The sequence below is a fragment of the Neopelma chrysocephalum genome, unplaced genomic scaffold (assembly GCF_003984885.1).
Source record: "Neopelma chrysocephalum unplaced genomic scaffold, ASM398488v2 Primary Assembly neopelma1_147, whole genome shotgun sequence".
NCBI classification, from domain to species: Eukaryota; Metazoa; Chordata; class Aves; order Passeriformes; family Pipridae; genus Neopelma; species Neopelma chrysocephalum.
Genome location: NW_020897809.1, coordinates 3,610,997 through 3,625,646, shown reverse-complemented (window position 1 = coordinate 3,625,646; position 14,650 = coordinate 3,610,997). Strand labels below are relative to the sequence as shown.

Genomic DNA, 14,650 nt, shown 5'->3' with positions numbered 1-14,650 from the left:
CAACCTTGTTTGGAAGGGTGAAAAATGCAATACAGAGATTTGCTGGAATATAATGTAAGCTTGAAAATGTTCTCCCATCTCCTCTCAAGAAAAAAAAAAAAAGAACAGCTTAGAGGTTTTCTCTGACTGAGCTACTCAAGTCAGTAAAATGATATTGTGTCTTTATGACACAAAAGGCCATCTTTAACAGTAATTGAAGCAAAATTGACTACCATCAACACTGACAGTTACCCAGACGTGCAAGTGAACTACTGTGTTAGTTGTAATGTTCTAAGAGATGTTGTAGAAAAAAAAAACCCTCAATACATTCAGAAAACATAAGAGAATTACAAAAAAAGTAAACTGCAGCAAAGGATACTTCCATTCTACTAGACTAATGCAGGCTCTTCGTATTGGGTTGTTGAGGGATAAACAGAAAAGGGCACGGGGTGGCCGACTATTAGATGTATTACCCTGTTTTTTGCTCTTGGCATATTGCTGGCGTTTTCTTTGGGACAGAGATCCTACAGGCTGGGCTGTGGTGGTACTCATGTTTTGGGCAGCCTTTGCTTGTCTAGCAGCATCGATTGCAGCTTGCCAAGATAGAACAGTTTGCTTGGATGGTGCTGAACTGTTTGACTGAAAAGCTGGTCCGTCACCAGGGAGAGGAATTCTGGTGCTACTTGCATAGTTCACCTCTGTGGGACAAGAGAAAAAGGTACTTGGTTATAATTTTTTACGCTAGAACGGGTCCCAATATTTCTGACTGCCTCTTGACAGTGTGTTGCTTCCACTGGACACACAGGCACAGACATATGCACACACTTGTGCTGTGGTAGATGCAACTGTGCTCAGGAATCAGTATTATAACTTCAAGTTTAATGTAAGCATCAAGACACAAGTATTACACTTCTTATTTTGGTTCTTCCACTTAACACTTCTTTTCCTAACTGGATGGCAGCTTTTCTGCCCTCATGTTTTTTTTTCAGGAAAACATACCTACTCCTGAAGATCAACTTTGCTGTAGCACCTTAGTATTTACTACTATCTCAATTCATTTTGGTCAAAAAGTGTAGTAGCTTAAAATTCATACACATTGTTCAATTAAGACCAACCAGCAAGGAGGGGTGGGGTGTGGGGGGGAAGTCCTGTAAGCAAGTTAAATCTTGCCTTGTTTTGCATTCTCAAAGAAAAATGCGTGGATGCCTCCTACAAGCAAAAATCCAACGTTGTCTGTGATGAAAATGTTCATAAAACTCTGCTATCTTTCACACTAGAAAATTACAAACGTGAACCCACTGTTAAAGGACAGAGTTTGGTTTTGCTTTTTCACAAGGATTTTAAAAATAAACTGCACCTTCCAAATAATAATCGAGTCCTCTTTATACAGATGACAGCAAAGAGGCAAAACACCACCTCCTCGCAAGGATCCTTCCTCGCGAGCTCTTTGACTAGCGCAACAGTCTACTCCTACATGCACCTGTAGGAAGGAGAGGCTCCTGAGTGAGATTCAAAACTTGAAGATGCCTGGGTGGGGAAAAAAATGGAGGAACGGCACAATATACGTGTCGGGAATCCGGGCTGGCAGGCGGGATGACTGTGAAACGGATCTACCCCGGCAGGGGAGGAAAACAGCTCCCAGGCGATCGCTGCTCGTCGAGGAGAGGCACGGGAGACAGAGCCCTCCTGCTCTAGACGGGGGGAACGGACCACGGGAGCGCCGGGAAGGCGCGTGGATGCGGCCGAGGCCGGCCCGTCCCCCGCTCCGGGGGCGAGGGGAGGCGGGAGCCATAAGATGGCTCCCCGGGATGGCGGCGGGGAGTGGGGGGGTCACGGCGGGGCGCCCACGGAGCTGCCGCGGGGAGCGGCACCGGCGCGGCGAGCGCTGGCCAGCGGCGAGCGGCGGCGCATCAACAGCTGGGTGACACGGGGGGCAGAGCCGCCGCGGGGGCAAAGGTGGGAAATCTGCCTCCAGCATCTTCCCAAAGCATCCCTTCTACCCTCCTCCCCCTTTTTTCTTTTTCCAGATATAAAAGCAATGGCACAGCCATCTCCCCCGCCTTCCGCTTGCCCTTTGGGATGCCATGAAACGTGGCTCGGCGCAAATAAACCGCCCACCTACCCATCTATCTATACATCCAGCGTCTTTTTCAAGGGATGCTCGAAAGGGAAACAAAGCCCGGGTGCCTGCGTTTTCCTCGGAGGCAACACAAACTTGCAGCTGATTGAGGAGGGAGGAATCATTTATAAACAACAGCGGGGGCTGAGGTAGCGCCGGAGCCCGTCGGCGGAGCGGATTAGCGCCGCGGAGCCGCGCGTCTCGCCCCCGTGCGCCCCGCCGGGCAGGGGCCGAGCGCATCGCACCCGCCGCCCTGCCCTCGGACCCCGCTGCCCTCCCGCCCGGCGCGGGGCAACCCCCGGGAGCCGCATCCCCGGGCAGGTTCGTCCACAATTACACAAGTGAGAGGCAAACGCAGACCCAGCTGTGTCCTCTCCCGGCTGGTATTAATGGCCCCAGGACAAGAGACAGACGCGCATAAATCCACTCGCACGTTGGTCACACGCCGAGAGCAGCACCTTATCCCGCCTTCTCCTCGTCCTCTGCCCTTCCCGGTCCCTCCTCGAACACAGCCGCTCATTCCTTTCCCATCCCAAACCTACCCCATCCTCAACCCCTTCCCTAATCCCCCCCAATCCCCGACTTCCAAATCCCTCATAAATCCTCCCCCGCCCCCTCCCTCCCTTCAGCCCCAAGCACGCCGCTGCCCTTGGTGGGCGCCCCGGCTCTTACCTTCTGGGTGCTGCTCGGGCTGCTGCTGCTGGTGCATTTTTCTCACTTTCTCCAATGTGTGAGAGGAAAACGAAAAAACAAAAAAGGGCAGAGACGCCCCCCAACCCCACCCCGAGCCAGGTGCGCGCTGCCCCTGCGCCACCCGCTACCCGACCCCCATGGTAGTGACTAGAGACGTGCGAGGGGCTGCTGCTGCTCCTCCTCCTCCTGCCGCTGCTGCTTCGCCGCTGCCAAATCCCTCAGAGTTTGGGCCAACATGACACTCACATCCGGGTGACACGGGATCTCTCCATCCCTAGCAACCCGGCTGCTGCCGCCGCCGCCGCCGCCTGCTCCTCGGTCCCCCTCCTGCCGCTGCTGCCTTGCTCCCCGGTCCCCCTCCTCCTCCTCCTGCCGCCGCCCGCTCCGCCTCGGTCCCCCTCCTCCTGCCGCTGCTGCCGCCGCCCGCCCGCTCGCAGTCCCCCTCCTCCTGCCGCCGCGGGGTTTAACTCCCTCGCTGCTGCCGCCGCCACCTGCTGCTGCTGCTGCCGCTCGGCCGGGCCGGGCGGGGGCGCGGAGCCGCTCTCGGGCCGCCCGCAGCTCCGGCACCACAAATAGACCCGCGCCCGCCGCCGCCGCCTTAACCCGCTCGCCGCCGGCTGCGCTCCCGCCGCGCCCTCCGTCCCCGTCCCGGGCAGGTGCGGGAGGAGCTTCCGCGGCACCAGGTCCCTCTCCCCGCTCTAGACAGCTCACAGCTCACCTGCCCGCCCCCTCTGCCCTCACCTCCAGGGAAACCCCCCAGTTACCCATCCCAATCCCGAGCTCTCCGCTGACCTGTTGAAATGCCGTCTTTCTGACTCCAAGCTGACCCCGAGGTTTCCATGGTTTACCCAAATAAATCATGTGGCTTTGAAATGAATGAATTCTGGCATTACTTTTCATTGCAGAGCCCTCAAACATTCGTTTAAGGTTTTGCTCGTTAGTGCTGAAACTACCCCAGAAGTGCCGTGTATCGATGCACGTGGCTGAGGGGCCGTGAGGTGCTACTGCAAAGGAGGAAACTCGGGACAGCCGCCTTCAGTTATGGCAAGGCAGTGTTTCAATCACTACAAAAGTAATCAATGAAATACAATAAGAATTATAGACATACAAATTCAAAACAGAACTGATGCTCCAAAATTAGTTTGTTTTCTCTGCAATGAACTTTTCCCCATATTTTCAAATACTATTGCATGATTAATTTTTAAACAAGCCGCTATCACACCCAAAGGGTTTGAACCTTTATCTTTGACAAAGGTAGTATTTTGTTAAGAAAACATCTCAGTGAAACCATTTCTACCATCCCTTTCCTTATTCATGTCCCTATCCGCTCTTTGAGCCATACTTCATCCACAACTACCTCCATCTAATTAATAATAAATAACATCTACAGACAGTAATTAGAAGAAGAGCAATAAAACCTTAATACCACTGATATTCTCCAGGGACTCGGTGAAGAATGCTCAGCCTCCAGCTTTAGAAGAAGCTCTCTGTTAGGTGGAGCCTACCCCTTTTGGCTTTACCTTCGTTAATTAAAGGATTAAAAAAAAAATTAACAACAACGTTGATTTGAAAAGCAACCCCACACAGAAAGATCCCTCACTAACACTTCTTGACCTGCAGTTTAGTGCTTCCTCTTTTATAATCTTCTGACCTGCTGGGCTCAGATGTTGCAGATTTGATTTAATTGGGAAGGCACCACACCCTGTTCACAGGTGTCATTACAGAGCAGCTGTTTCCAGATTAAATAGTCTACTATGTACTTGGGCACTTGCCTCAAATGTCCACAAAAGTACTTCTTTTCTCAACAGTCAGATATTTAGGTGTCAAAAATGCTTGGTAGATTTTCAAAAGTGTCTAAATCAAGACTAGTTGCCTAACAACCACTGCAGGCACTGAAGGAGGCACCTAATGTGCTCAGCACGCAGTACCTTGGCAAAGCTGGACTCCAGCATCCAAATCATTTTTTTGAAATAAGGCTTGTGAAGTTAAGCACTGAGACACTATTGAGAAAATTATGTCTAATCAGGCCTGGATTTAACACAAGCAAAAAAGCATCACACAGAAAAGGGCTGCTCCCCTTGCAAATGTTTCCATAAATTTCCTGGATTTTGGCCTCTCTAAAATCTATTTTCTAACCCCCAATCCTTACAATGGACCATAGCAATATGTACTTGGAATATGTATTGAAATATACTGTACACAGCAATATGTATTTGGAAGCTACCGAATACTCCTCAAAACCAAACTTCATAAGCCTCTCAATAAAACCATGAAACAGAGAAAAAAATTATTCGTGGTTTGTCCAAACCAACAGCATATGGTTGTGCATATTTCAAAAGCTAACTCTCCTTTTATTGCTAGTTCAAATTCCCTACTATATTTTCAAAATCATAATTAGAGTTAAAAAAGAAAGTCCTTTTAGAAAGTTTTGAGAAAGTATTTGAGAACACTGATAGCCTTTAGTCACAAAAGTGCTACTTACTGAAGCCATCAATTCTCCTCTGCACAGCTATTTTCCCTTCTTCTATAAACTTGTGTCTAATTATTTTGCTAAAATTATATCAATTTTCTGTCACTTTTATATCACTCATTCCTGAATGAAATAGCCAGCATCCTGTGGATGTTTTAGAATGTGTCCCAGCTACCACAATAAGTGGTGACATTTTGAATGGAAACAACTATTCCTCAGTGAAGAAACAAATATGGATGTCCCCACCTGTCATACCTCTATACCACACCATATTCAGTGTACGTCCCTTATATGTTATAGAATGGTAGAACAGAGAGAACATACATTTAATATTATCATACATTAATTGCAGATTTGCTACTAAATTATTATCATTTCCCTCTCAATAACATTTATTGCTTCTCAGGGGTTTATTCTCTGTAAGGAAAAGAGGCGGCCAAAGAAACAGCCTCTTATGGACATTATGGGAGCAGAGCCCAGTAGAAATTTCGGGGTGCTGTGCAGAAGGATAAACCAAAACTTCAGCCACGACGAACTTGTGGAGTGGAGCAGAGCAATCCTGTGCAGTGGATCATTGCAGGAAGAAAGAATAAATCCAATTGCAATGCATGTGGGAGGAACTTACGTAACAAATACGTAATTTTATAAAAAATGGGAAGCTACAGAACCAGCCTAGTCCTTAGCAAGGCAGGGATTCTCACTCATGCGGGTTAATCCATTATTAATTCTAATAGTCCAGCTGAAGTTATTACTATGCTAATATATACTAAACTATTACTATCCTTATTCATGGGAGGAATATTTTAATTAGGGGTGGTTATGTTGCAAACAAGGACTTGCAGGATTCGTTCTCATCCATGTTATGTATTTCCTTTTAATTTGGTATACATTTTCAGGTGCATTCCTCTTTTTCTTGCCTAAAGACTTTATTTTCATTCTTCTCATCTGAATTGTGGTAGAGCTACAGTTTGAGTTAGAATTTTTATCTAAAAAAGAGCATGATGAAATTTAAATGTCTGTATATTGTTTATGCCAGATCAATGAATATCATCTTTCTGATGTCACTACAAGTAACGGTGGCTCTTTAAAGAACTTAAAATAGCACTTTGTTATTGTGGATGTAGTTTATATAGACAAATATAAAACATGCATACTTCTGAAAACTCATTAACTGGGAACTCAGAAATAGATAAAACTATGCATAAGTGGATTTTAAAATACATTAATCCACTCTAGAATAAAGGTGATGAGAGGGAGGCTTAATTGTCCGTGTTATTGACCATATCCATGCCTGAGATTTAATAGGTAAAAGAACTTCCAAGAGATAGAACACTGAATTTTTATGTGTCCTCTGCAAGAACAGTCTTTTATGGTTTTGCACCAGTTTTTTTTATTAATTTGCATGAGCAAAGTAACTAATACTAAGCATAATTTTGATTTTCTTCTCTCCTATTTAATGCTTGAAAAAAAATTCAAGATACAAGAAACCTACCACGCTGAGGTCTTGCCATGTAATCATTTGCATGTAAACTCACCAAAATTACAAATTTTTTAGAGCTGAATGTAAATGAAGTGAGTAACACTACTTCAGTACTTAGCTGTACATTTTGTGGAAACAATCTCATTGTGAAAACTTGTACAAAACCAGGGAGGGCGAGAGGGAGGGAGAAGGAGGGAGAGAAGGAGGGAAGGCAGCAGGGTGCACAGGCAATGCTCTTTTCATTTGTTTGGCTGAGCTACAGCTTCAAGTATGTCTCAGATTGCCTGTGGTTTAAAGAAATGGGTGATGCTCTCCAGTATTGCTTACCAACTCAACAAAAGTCCTCATTTATTTTCCCATCCTCTCTGCACAACTTTATATAATGGCACACAGATAGCAAGGAACAACTGCAAACATGATTTTGAATTGTCTCTATATGAAAGTATAAACAATATAATCTGCTCTGAACATACTGAAAATCTGTTCAATTTAAAATCCAGTTGGACTTTTTCAAAACAAATTACTAAGAATGTAATGAAATGTGTTTTCCTGACTAATTAGATTCCTTGGCTTTCTGTGGCTTCAATTAGGATGCTATTACTCAGCAACACAGTTCATATTTTTCCAGCAGTTCCCTCTCCTAGCTGTAGTTCTTTGCTATTTTCAGTGTTTACCATATCTTTCACTAACTTGCTTTGACTGAAAATACAGCCAATTAAAAGTTACTGGATATTCTGTTGTTCTTTATCTCAAAGCTTCCTTTCCTAGTAGTCAAAACTCAAGAAATAATCTTGTCCCTGTTCCCCTCTGATCTACAATCATGGACTGTCTTCACATTTTTCTCCAGTGATCCCCTGTTATTAATAAATCCTTTCCAACACATGTGTTATCCACCTTCCAGAGCTCTTGCACGCCTACGCCAGTCTCAGTCATTTGGGGCCCAAGAGATTTGGCTTTGGTGGGCACCAGACTGGGTTTCTGGCCAGAAATTATTTCCAACTGTATTACTGTGCTAGCAAGGTGAATTGAAGTGGTGACAGCAGGACTACATCACCTTAAATTTAGAGTATCCATATTTAGGATAGAAAATATTTAAACTGTTGACTGCAGGAGCACATTTCAAACTGTCATTTAAGTAGATTCAAAATTTTCTCTCAAGAGTTTCATCTCTATTTTTAGTGCTCGGTAGAATGATGATTTCACAGATGGGCAACATAGCCAGCTACCAAAAAAATTCCACTACACATAATTGTGCTTGAAAATGTCACAGTAAAATGGATGGATGACTCACAGTATCAGCACATGTGCCTCATGCAAACAAATAACTTTTATAAATACAAGCCACACTCCAGTTTCTGCAGAATGTTCTGCTGGTGGCTTGTGATGGAGTTTCAAAACCCCGCACCGGAGGCTGGGAGACTACTAAAAACTGCACAGACTTTAGAGAGGCAAACACGGCTGTGTGGGGGCTCTCCCACGGCGACTGCGGGAGACAAGAGCCAGGCAGCGGGAGAGGGGGCGGCCCGGTCCCACAGCATCAAGTGGGAATTCCAGCCCCAGGAGCATCTCCCACCGCACCCCATGGGAGCTACCCCGGCTGCTGCTTCCAAGGGGAGCCCAGCCCAAATGAAAACGCCCTCAGGCAAGAGTCCTTGCTCTTCCTACAGAGCCCTTTGATTTCTGCTATAAAGCCCAAATGTGTCCTTTCAAATGTAAACTTACTTAGAGCTTTTAAACCAACTTGTTCTGCTGTGCTATCTGGAAGTACTTTTGCCAGAACAAGGGAAATTCATTAGCTCTGCATTAAATATTAACAAACTGGCACAGATATTAGGGAATATGTAAAAAAAAATTCATGGGGTTTTACATATAGCAGAGTACAGAGTGAAATCAAATTCTCAGTTACTGGTCAAATTGTTCAGTTGCTAAACACAACACATTGCCTGGGATTCAAAAAACTCTTGGCAGATACAGGAAACTTGAACTTAGCAAATTTCTGTGTAGAACCTTTCCCAAATAGATTTTTAAAATTACTACATTCCTTGTCATAAGCAGCTCTTGAAGAACACTACAGCTGCACAGTTGGGCACACCAAGGTCAAGAAATGTCCTACTTCGTTCTGGGGCTGCATCATGACACAGTTTCACATGATCCATTCTTCCTTTTACAGGAATATGCACTATTTCAGTGTGTGAGACAGCCCACACTTACAGCAAGAAACCAAAGGTAAATATTTATATTTACCTTTTCTCCCAATTAATTAATTTATGTATTCAGCTACGGATACGACACAAAATGTATTCCAAATTTATTTTGTTGGAAGACAATTTTCTACTGCAGCAAAAGCATGCAGGATTTGCCCTTACCTGTTTCACAATAAGTAGGTCTAGCAGTGGGTACAAACTACTTTTAGAGTACATACGAGCTAACAAGTATAAGAAGAAACCGTCCTCCCTATGCTAATTGGTACCTACTGGAGAAAATGTAGTCATGTCTCTTTGTTGGTGTAGGCACCCCACACTGAAACAGGAGCCACAGATAATAAGAAAATCACAGGCCTATAGAACAAGGGGACAATCCCAGTAACTACATTAGAGAATGGGGGAAACAAGTGTAAACTGCTACTGAAGTGAAACGCAAGTCTAGATTTTCACATCTGGAGCAAGAGTTTAAAGCAATTTTTCTTTAAAATCTGGCATTCTTACAAGTAGATCCAATGAGCTGCACTACTCACAGGAGTAAAGGATTGAAGTTAAATAATTGAGGATGTGTCATATAATCTCAATATAAATGATATGACAATAATTTTTAAAGTGCCTCACCAGGTAGAACTGGGACTGTCACGTAAAGATCCCATCTTTGGCTTTAACATTAACATCTTGTATAAATGTTCAGCCTTTGTTTTTAAACACATGTATGAGTTTTATATTATTCAAAAATTCCTTTCCCTGTCTCTCTGAATGCTGTAGGATATCCAGATTTCTACCCAACCAAGAATTTTTCTTCCTGGTTTTATGGTGACATGCAAAAAAACACAGAACCATGTCAGGTCAAACCTCTGACAACGGTGCTTTCACTGGAGTTCAAAGAGTTTGAAAGGACAAAAGCATAAACAAGGAAGCAAAGTAAATATCCTTTCATGTCATAAGACTTTAGTGTGTAGCTCTTGACAACACAAAGACCAGCTTAATAGACTAGGGAATCAAATCCCTATAGAAAAGCGCTGAGGGATCACACCAGTAGTAGACAAGGCAACAGAGGAGCTTTCAATCAGTAATAGAGTAGATGCAAATAACAAAGTTCCTTTAGGACACAACGGGCTCTCCCTTTATGTTTTTCAGCCAGCAGGTGCAATTATCAAAAGGTGCTTGTGAAATAAGCTTTGTTATGTAGAGGGTTGGGGATTGTTTTTTTTTCATCAGAGACATCACTGCCCAAGCACATCAAATGAGGATGTGCTGTGATGTGTTTAATTTAATGGAAATATTCCAGTTTTGCATCATATTGATATTTCTAAAACAACTAACAAATGCTGTCACACTTTTGCTTTCTTCTGCATGCCCTTGAAGCTAATTGAAAATCAGTGAGTGCAGCCAAATCTCAATATTTTATAATCACCCTCCTCACACAGTTGGCTTGTTGATGCAGTTCACTTAGAGCTTTGAACTTATGTGTAAAGATCCTTTCAGTGACTGTGGAACTGGTGTCTCAAAGTGGGGTGTCATTTCCCAAGGAAGGGGGTGTATCCTAATATGGGTATTGCCTTGAGACAGATGACAGACTTGTCAACGTACTCCGGAATTTAAACACAATAAAGTTTTATTATGCATGCAAAATAAAACTTAGGATCAGGTGGATTATGTCCTTTTCCAGTTTGTTATTGTGGAGCAATTCTAGCATTTCCCTGTGCAGAAACCCAGCTATAAAAGCATTGGACACTATTAATATCTTCAGTCACCTAATATGCATGCTGCTTTTTTTTTTCGCCCGGGGTCTTTATTTCCTGTCAAATAAAGGGATTATTCCTGAAAATGACTCTCACTAGATTCAGTAAGATTTTTATCCATTTCTACATCTGAAAGGTTTGCATCATCAAATAAGAAACTAGAGATTATGGCTATGAAAATATGTGAATAAAAGCAAATGGACAGATGCCGAAGCCATAAAAATTACTAAGGCATAATCTGTGTTTGCTGTTCCATATAAATACACAGTTTAAAAAAAACCTCCACATAAACAAACCCAACAACATAGAGTACAATCTCAAAATTTATTTCCAGCTTCTAGCTGATTTAGTAGATGAGGGGTTTTTTGTCCTGTTCTTTACAAAGGCCAGTGATTGAGCTTATTTATGGGCACATTTTAATTCTTTAAAGACACAGATTGCTTCCTCTTGTCTCATACTGAATTTGGAAAATTGTAAACAAGCCAAATGGTGAATTTCACTTAGAAGTTCAATTTAGATTATGTTGATTTAGGTTTAAGGGCTCTGCATAGCTGTAGCACATTTTGACCTATTTTGTGTACAACACAGTGGGTAAAACAATGCTTGATGAGAGAGAAATAATTTTTAGTCTGCCCCTGGAGAGTTAATATAGGTACCTAGCAATATAAAACACATTTGAGTGTCCCATGCATACAAAATCACATTCAAGAGTCACACAATGTGGGTGTGTTACAACCGTACCTATTATCTTATATAGTCATAAAGTCCAGCAAAAATTTGTTTAAAAATCCAAGGTTTAAACAAAGTTGAAAGAGGAAAAAATGCCATTATTTTAAAAATCCTAGCAAATACTTTCTCTCAACCATCAGTATTTTTGAGATTATGATGTCTCAGAGGAACCTCAGAACTGCTTTAGCCCTCAGTACATTGTGTTCTCAATGGAAATACAAATGATTGTGACCTTTGCCAAGGAGATCCCTGGCTAACGATACAGTTTCTCAGCATCTTGCAGTCAGGCATATATTTGAAAAGTGTCCAAGGTAAATTAAAGTATGTCAGATATTAGACTAACCCCTGGATGTAGTCCTGGATTGCCACAATATAAACTACCTCTTTCCATCAGTGCCATCTCTCCACAGAGCAGTTCTAATTGAGGAACAAGTTGTAGTTGAAAGTTTGCTTTCAGAGTGGAAAGGAGAAAAAAGAGCTCAAATATTTCAGGTGGTTTTAACAACAATAAGATTAAAAAAAAGCACTGCACATCTTTATGACTTTTAGTATCTGACACAAGGAAAGGTGGCTAATGCTGCTTTCCCTGCTGCCCCTGTTCTTGAGCAGTGCATCTCACCTGTGGGCAGCTCCTGGGGTACACACAACATACACACACCCACACAGAACACTCACTCTGTTCAGGGAGTAGCTGACTGTAATGAGGCATTAAAATGTTCCTCATTTGTGGCAGTGAGGAATGGTGCTGTGATGCCTGGGAGGTAGAGCTTCAGAACTCTGGAGAGAGCAAATGTAACAGGGACTTCAAAAAAGGGTGGTTGTGAACCTGTTTTTTAGAATAATAAGCTGTTAGGATACTTAAAACACATGAGGAATCGAGCTATATAAAAACAGACAGGAATGCTTCTTCATTAGGTTGGATTTTTGTCAAGAGTCTACACTGTAAACCCATGTGAAATATTCTTTTTCTCCATCCTTCAAATCTAATTTTGTTTTCAGATACAATATTACAATGTTTAAACTTCTTCAGAAACACTAGTTAAATTATATTCAAATATGAAGGTTGGGGTTGGAGTGTGTATAGAGAATGGATTTGATCTTGCCTCTGATGGAAAGGTGCCCACTATAAAACCAAACAACATGTTTTCCAAGTGCATTAGCTGATACACTCTACAGAAGGACCTTTTTGCCTTCCTAGACATTTATCTGAAAAACGAAGCAATTTAAGTTTATTTTTTACCTCTGCCTAAGCATCCTGCTTACATACAGATTTACCTTTTGGCAAACAGAATCTGTATCTTTTCAGCCTGTGCCTGTTGCATCACCAAGCACCACCTTCTCTACTGTTCAAATGAGCCAGCAATGCAGCAGTGGCCTGGGGGCAAAGGCTGACTCAGAACCACTGAAGCTAAACATCAATGCTTCCCCTAAATAGGCAGACACTTCAATATCATTGACTTCCATGAGATCTGGTATTTCTTTCAATCCAGCCACATCCAGTGCTAAATAATGAACAAACCAGGAGGTGGGGCAAGGAAGGGAGGACAAGGGATTGCAAGAGCATGAGAAAAATCAGCTGTTCTAGGCATAAAAGAAGGATAAGACCAATGTGGATGACTAAGAATGTTGAAAGAGTTCTTGAGGAAAAATAGAAGGTATATGACACATATAAGAACATGAAATCTGAAGAGGATTAAGAGAATTATGAAATGGAACTAGAAGACTGTAAAAAAACCCCCAAACCCAATAACAGCACTAAGTAAGGCTGCCAGAATTGACAAAGTGAGAAGATTGCAAAGAAAGAAAATAAAGGGTCTCAAAATATTGAAGTGATACGAGAATCAACAAGGAATTAGCTACTGAGCTCTTAACAGAACCTGTGCATGAGAGGACTCAACAAAACAACAAGATAAAGCTAGAAATGTAAATGCCCACTTCTGTTCAATATCCATGCAATAAAGTGAAATGCCAGAAAAAAAGAACACAGCTTCCAGAGGAGACATTGTATAAAAAAAAGATTTTAAGAGCAATAAAATCAGCTATAACCTTTGTGCCACCTAGAATAACCAATAACACAGAGAAGCTGTGAGGCTACATTATTTGTGACAAATATACTTGAAAGAAAATTTGAAACAGCAGTGGCCCTTTAACAGTGATTTTGCAGAAAGAGCTCAAGATGAACACAAAAAATAAACTAAATCTGAAAGAAGCAGGAAAGCAGAGATGACTCATTATAACCTGAATGTCCAGACTGATGCTACTGATATTAAAGCACAAGATAGTAACCAGGTATAGCATTAGGAAGAAATAAAAAGCATTCCATAGCAATCAACAATGAGAAAACCTTTACAAATACAGGATGTTTCAAACTTCATTTTCCAACTTTACTTTGAAGTGAAGTCAATCTGAGACAACAGTTTGCAATCTCTCCCTAGTTTCTGTTCTTTTTTTCCCCCCCAGAAACCAGTGGCTCACGACTCAGGCAGAACCAATGGAGAGCAGCAGCAGCCGTATCCTCAATGGGAATCAGTAAAACATGATGGCACATCTGAAATAATGGGTGATTACGGATCAGTCATGAGCCCTTCCCAGCACCTTAAAATAACTCCAAACCTGAAAGATCCTCACACCAGGGTATTTACCTTATATTCTACCAGATTTTTGCATAAAAGGTCAGCAGGCCCATCCTGCATCCGATCACTGGCTTTACATTTAGCAGCATGAAGGAAGGAACTCAGTGACCATCTTAGATTCACAAGATATTATAGACAAAATTGAAGAATGTAGTAATTTTTGGTAACTTAAAGTTAGTTTGATTAAACCTTTTGTATCAAGTAAGTAATTTGGTCAGCCAGAGAAAAAGAGAATCTACTGCATTCTTTGCTTCTCCACATCTGAGCATGCAGTAACAATGCTTAATTTCTTTGATTAATTCCAACATTTTCTGCCATGAAGAGGTTATTGAACTCATGTCTGAAGCCCAAGAACTGCCAAAATAGGCTGAAAAATACATTTTATCTAACTATTCTCTTCATCAGATTCACAATACCTCTGCCTATATTCTGCACACTAAATAAACTCACCACTATGCAACTCGCATTTCTTTTTCTCTGTATATACCTGACCTTCTAAATGCACATTCAAACAACCTTTATGTCATTTTCACCTTAATGTCATTGAATGCTGCTTAATATAAATATCTCTGGATATGCTTCTTACCTCCTACTGCCCTTC

At 42.4% G+C, this 14,650-nt stretch overlaps 1 protein-coding gene across 12 annotated transcripts in view; it reads right to left on the bottom strand.

The window, feature by feature from the left end:
* CACNA1D (calcium voltage-gated channel subunit alpha1 D) overlaps window positions 1–2,812 on the bottom strand; it is a 171,754-nt gene extending 168,942 nt beyond the window's left edge. For all 12 annotated transcript variants that reach the window (XM_027701085.1, XM_027701088.1, XM_027701094.1 and 9 more), the window contains exons 1-2: window positions 2,771–2,812; window positions 359–677 (exon numbers count right to left, since the gene is read on the bottom strand). In XM_027701085.1, coding sequence (XP_027556886.1) covers window positions 359–677; window positions 2,771–2,807 — 356 coding nt within the window. In that variant the 5' untranslated portion in view covers window positions 2,808–2,812. The remainder of the gene's footprint in view (window positions 1–358; window positions 678–2,770) is intronic.
* Window positions 2,813–14,650: the final 11,838 nt, after the last annotated feature.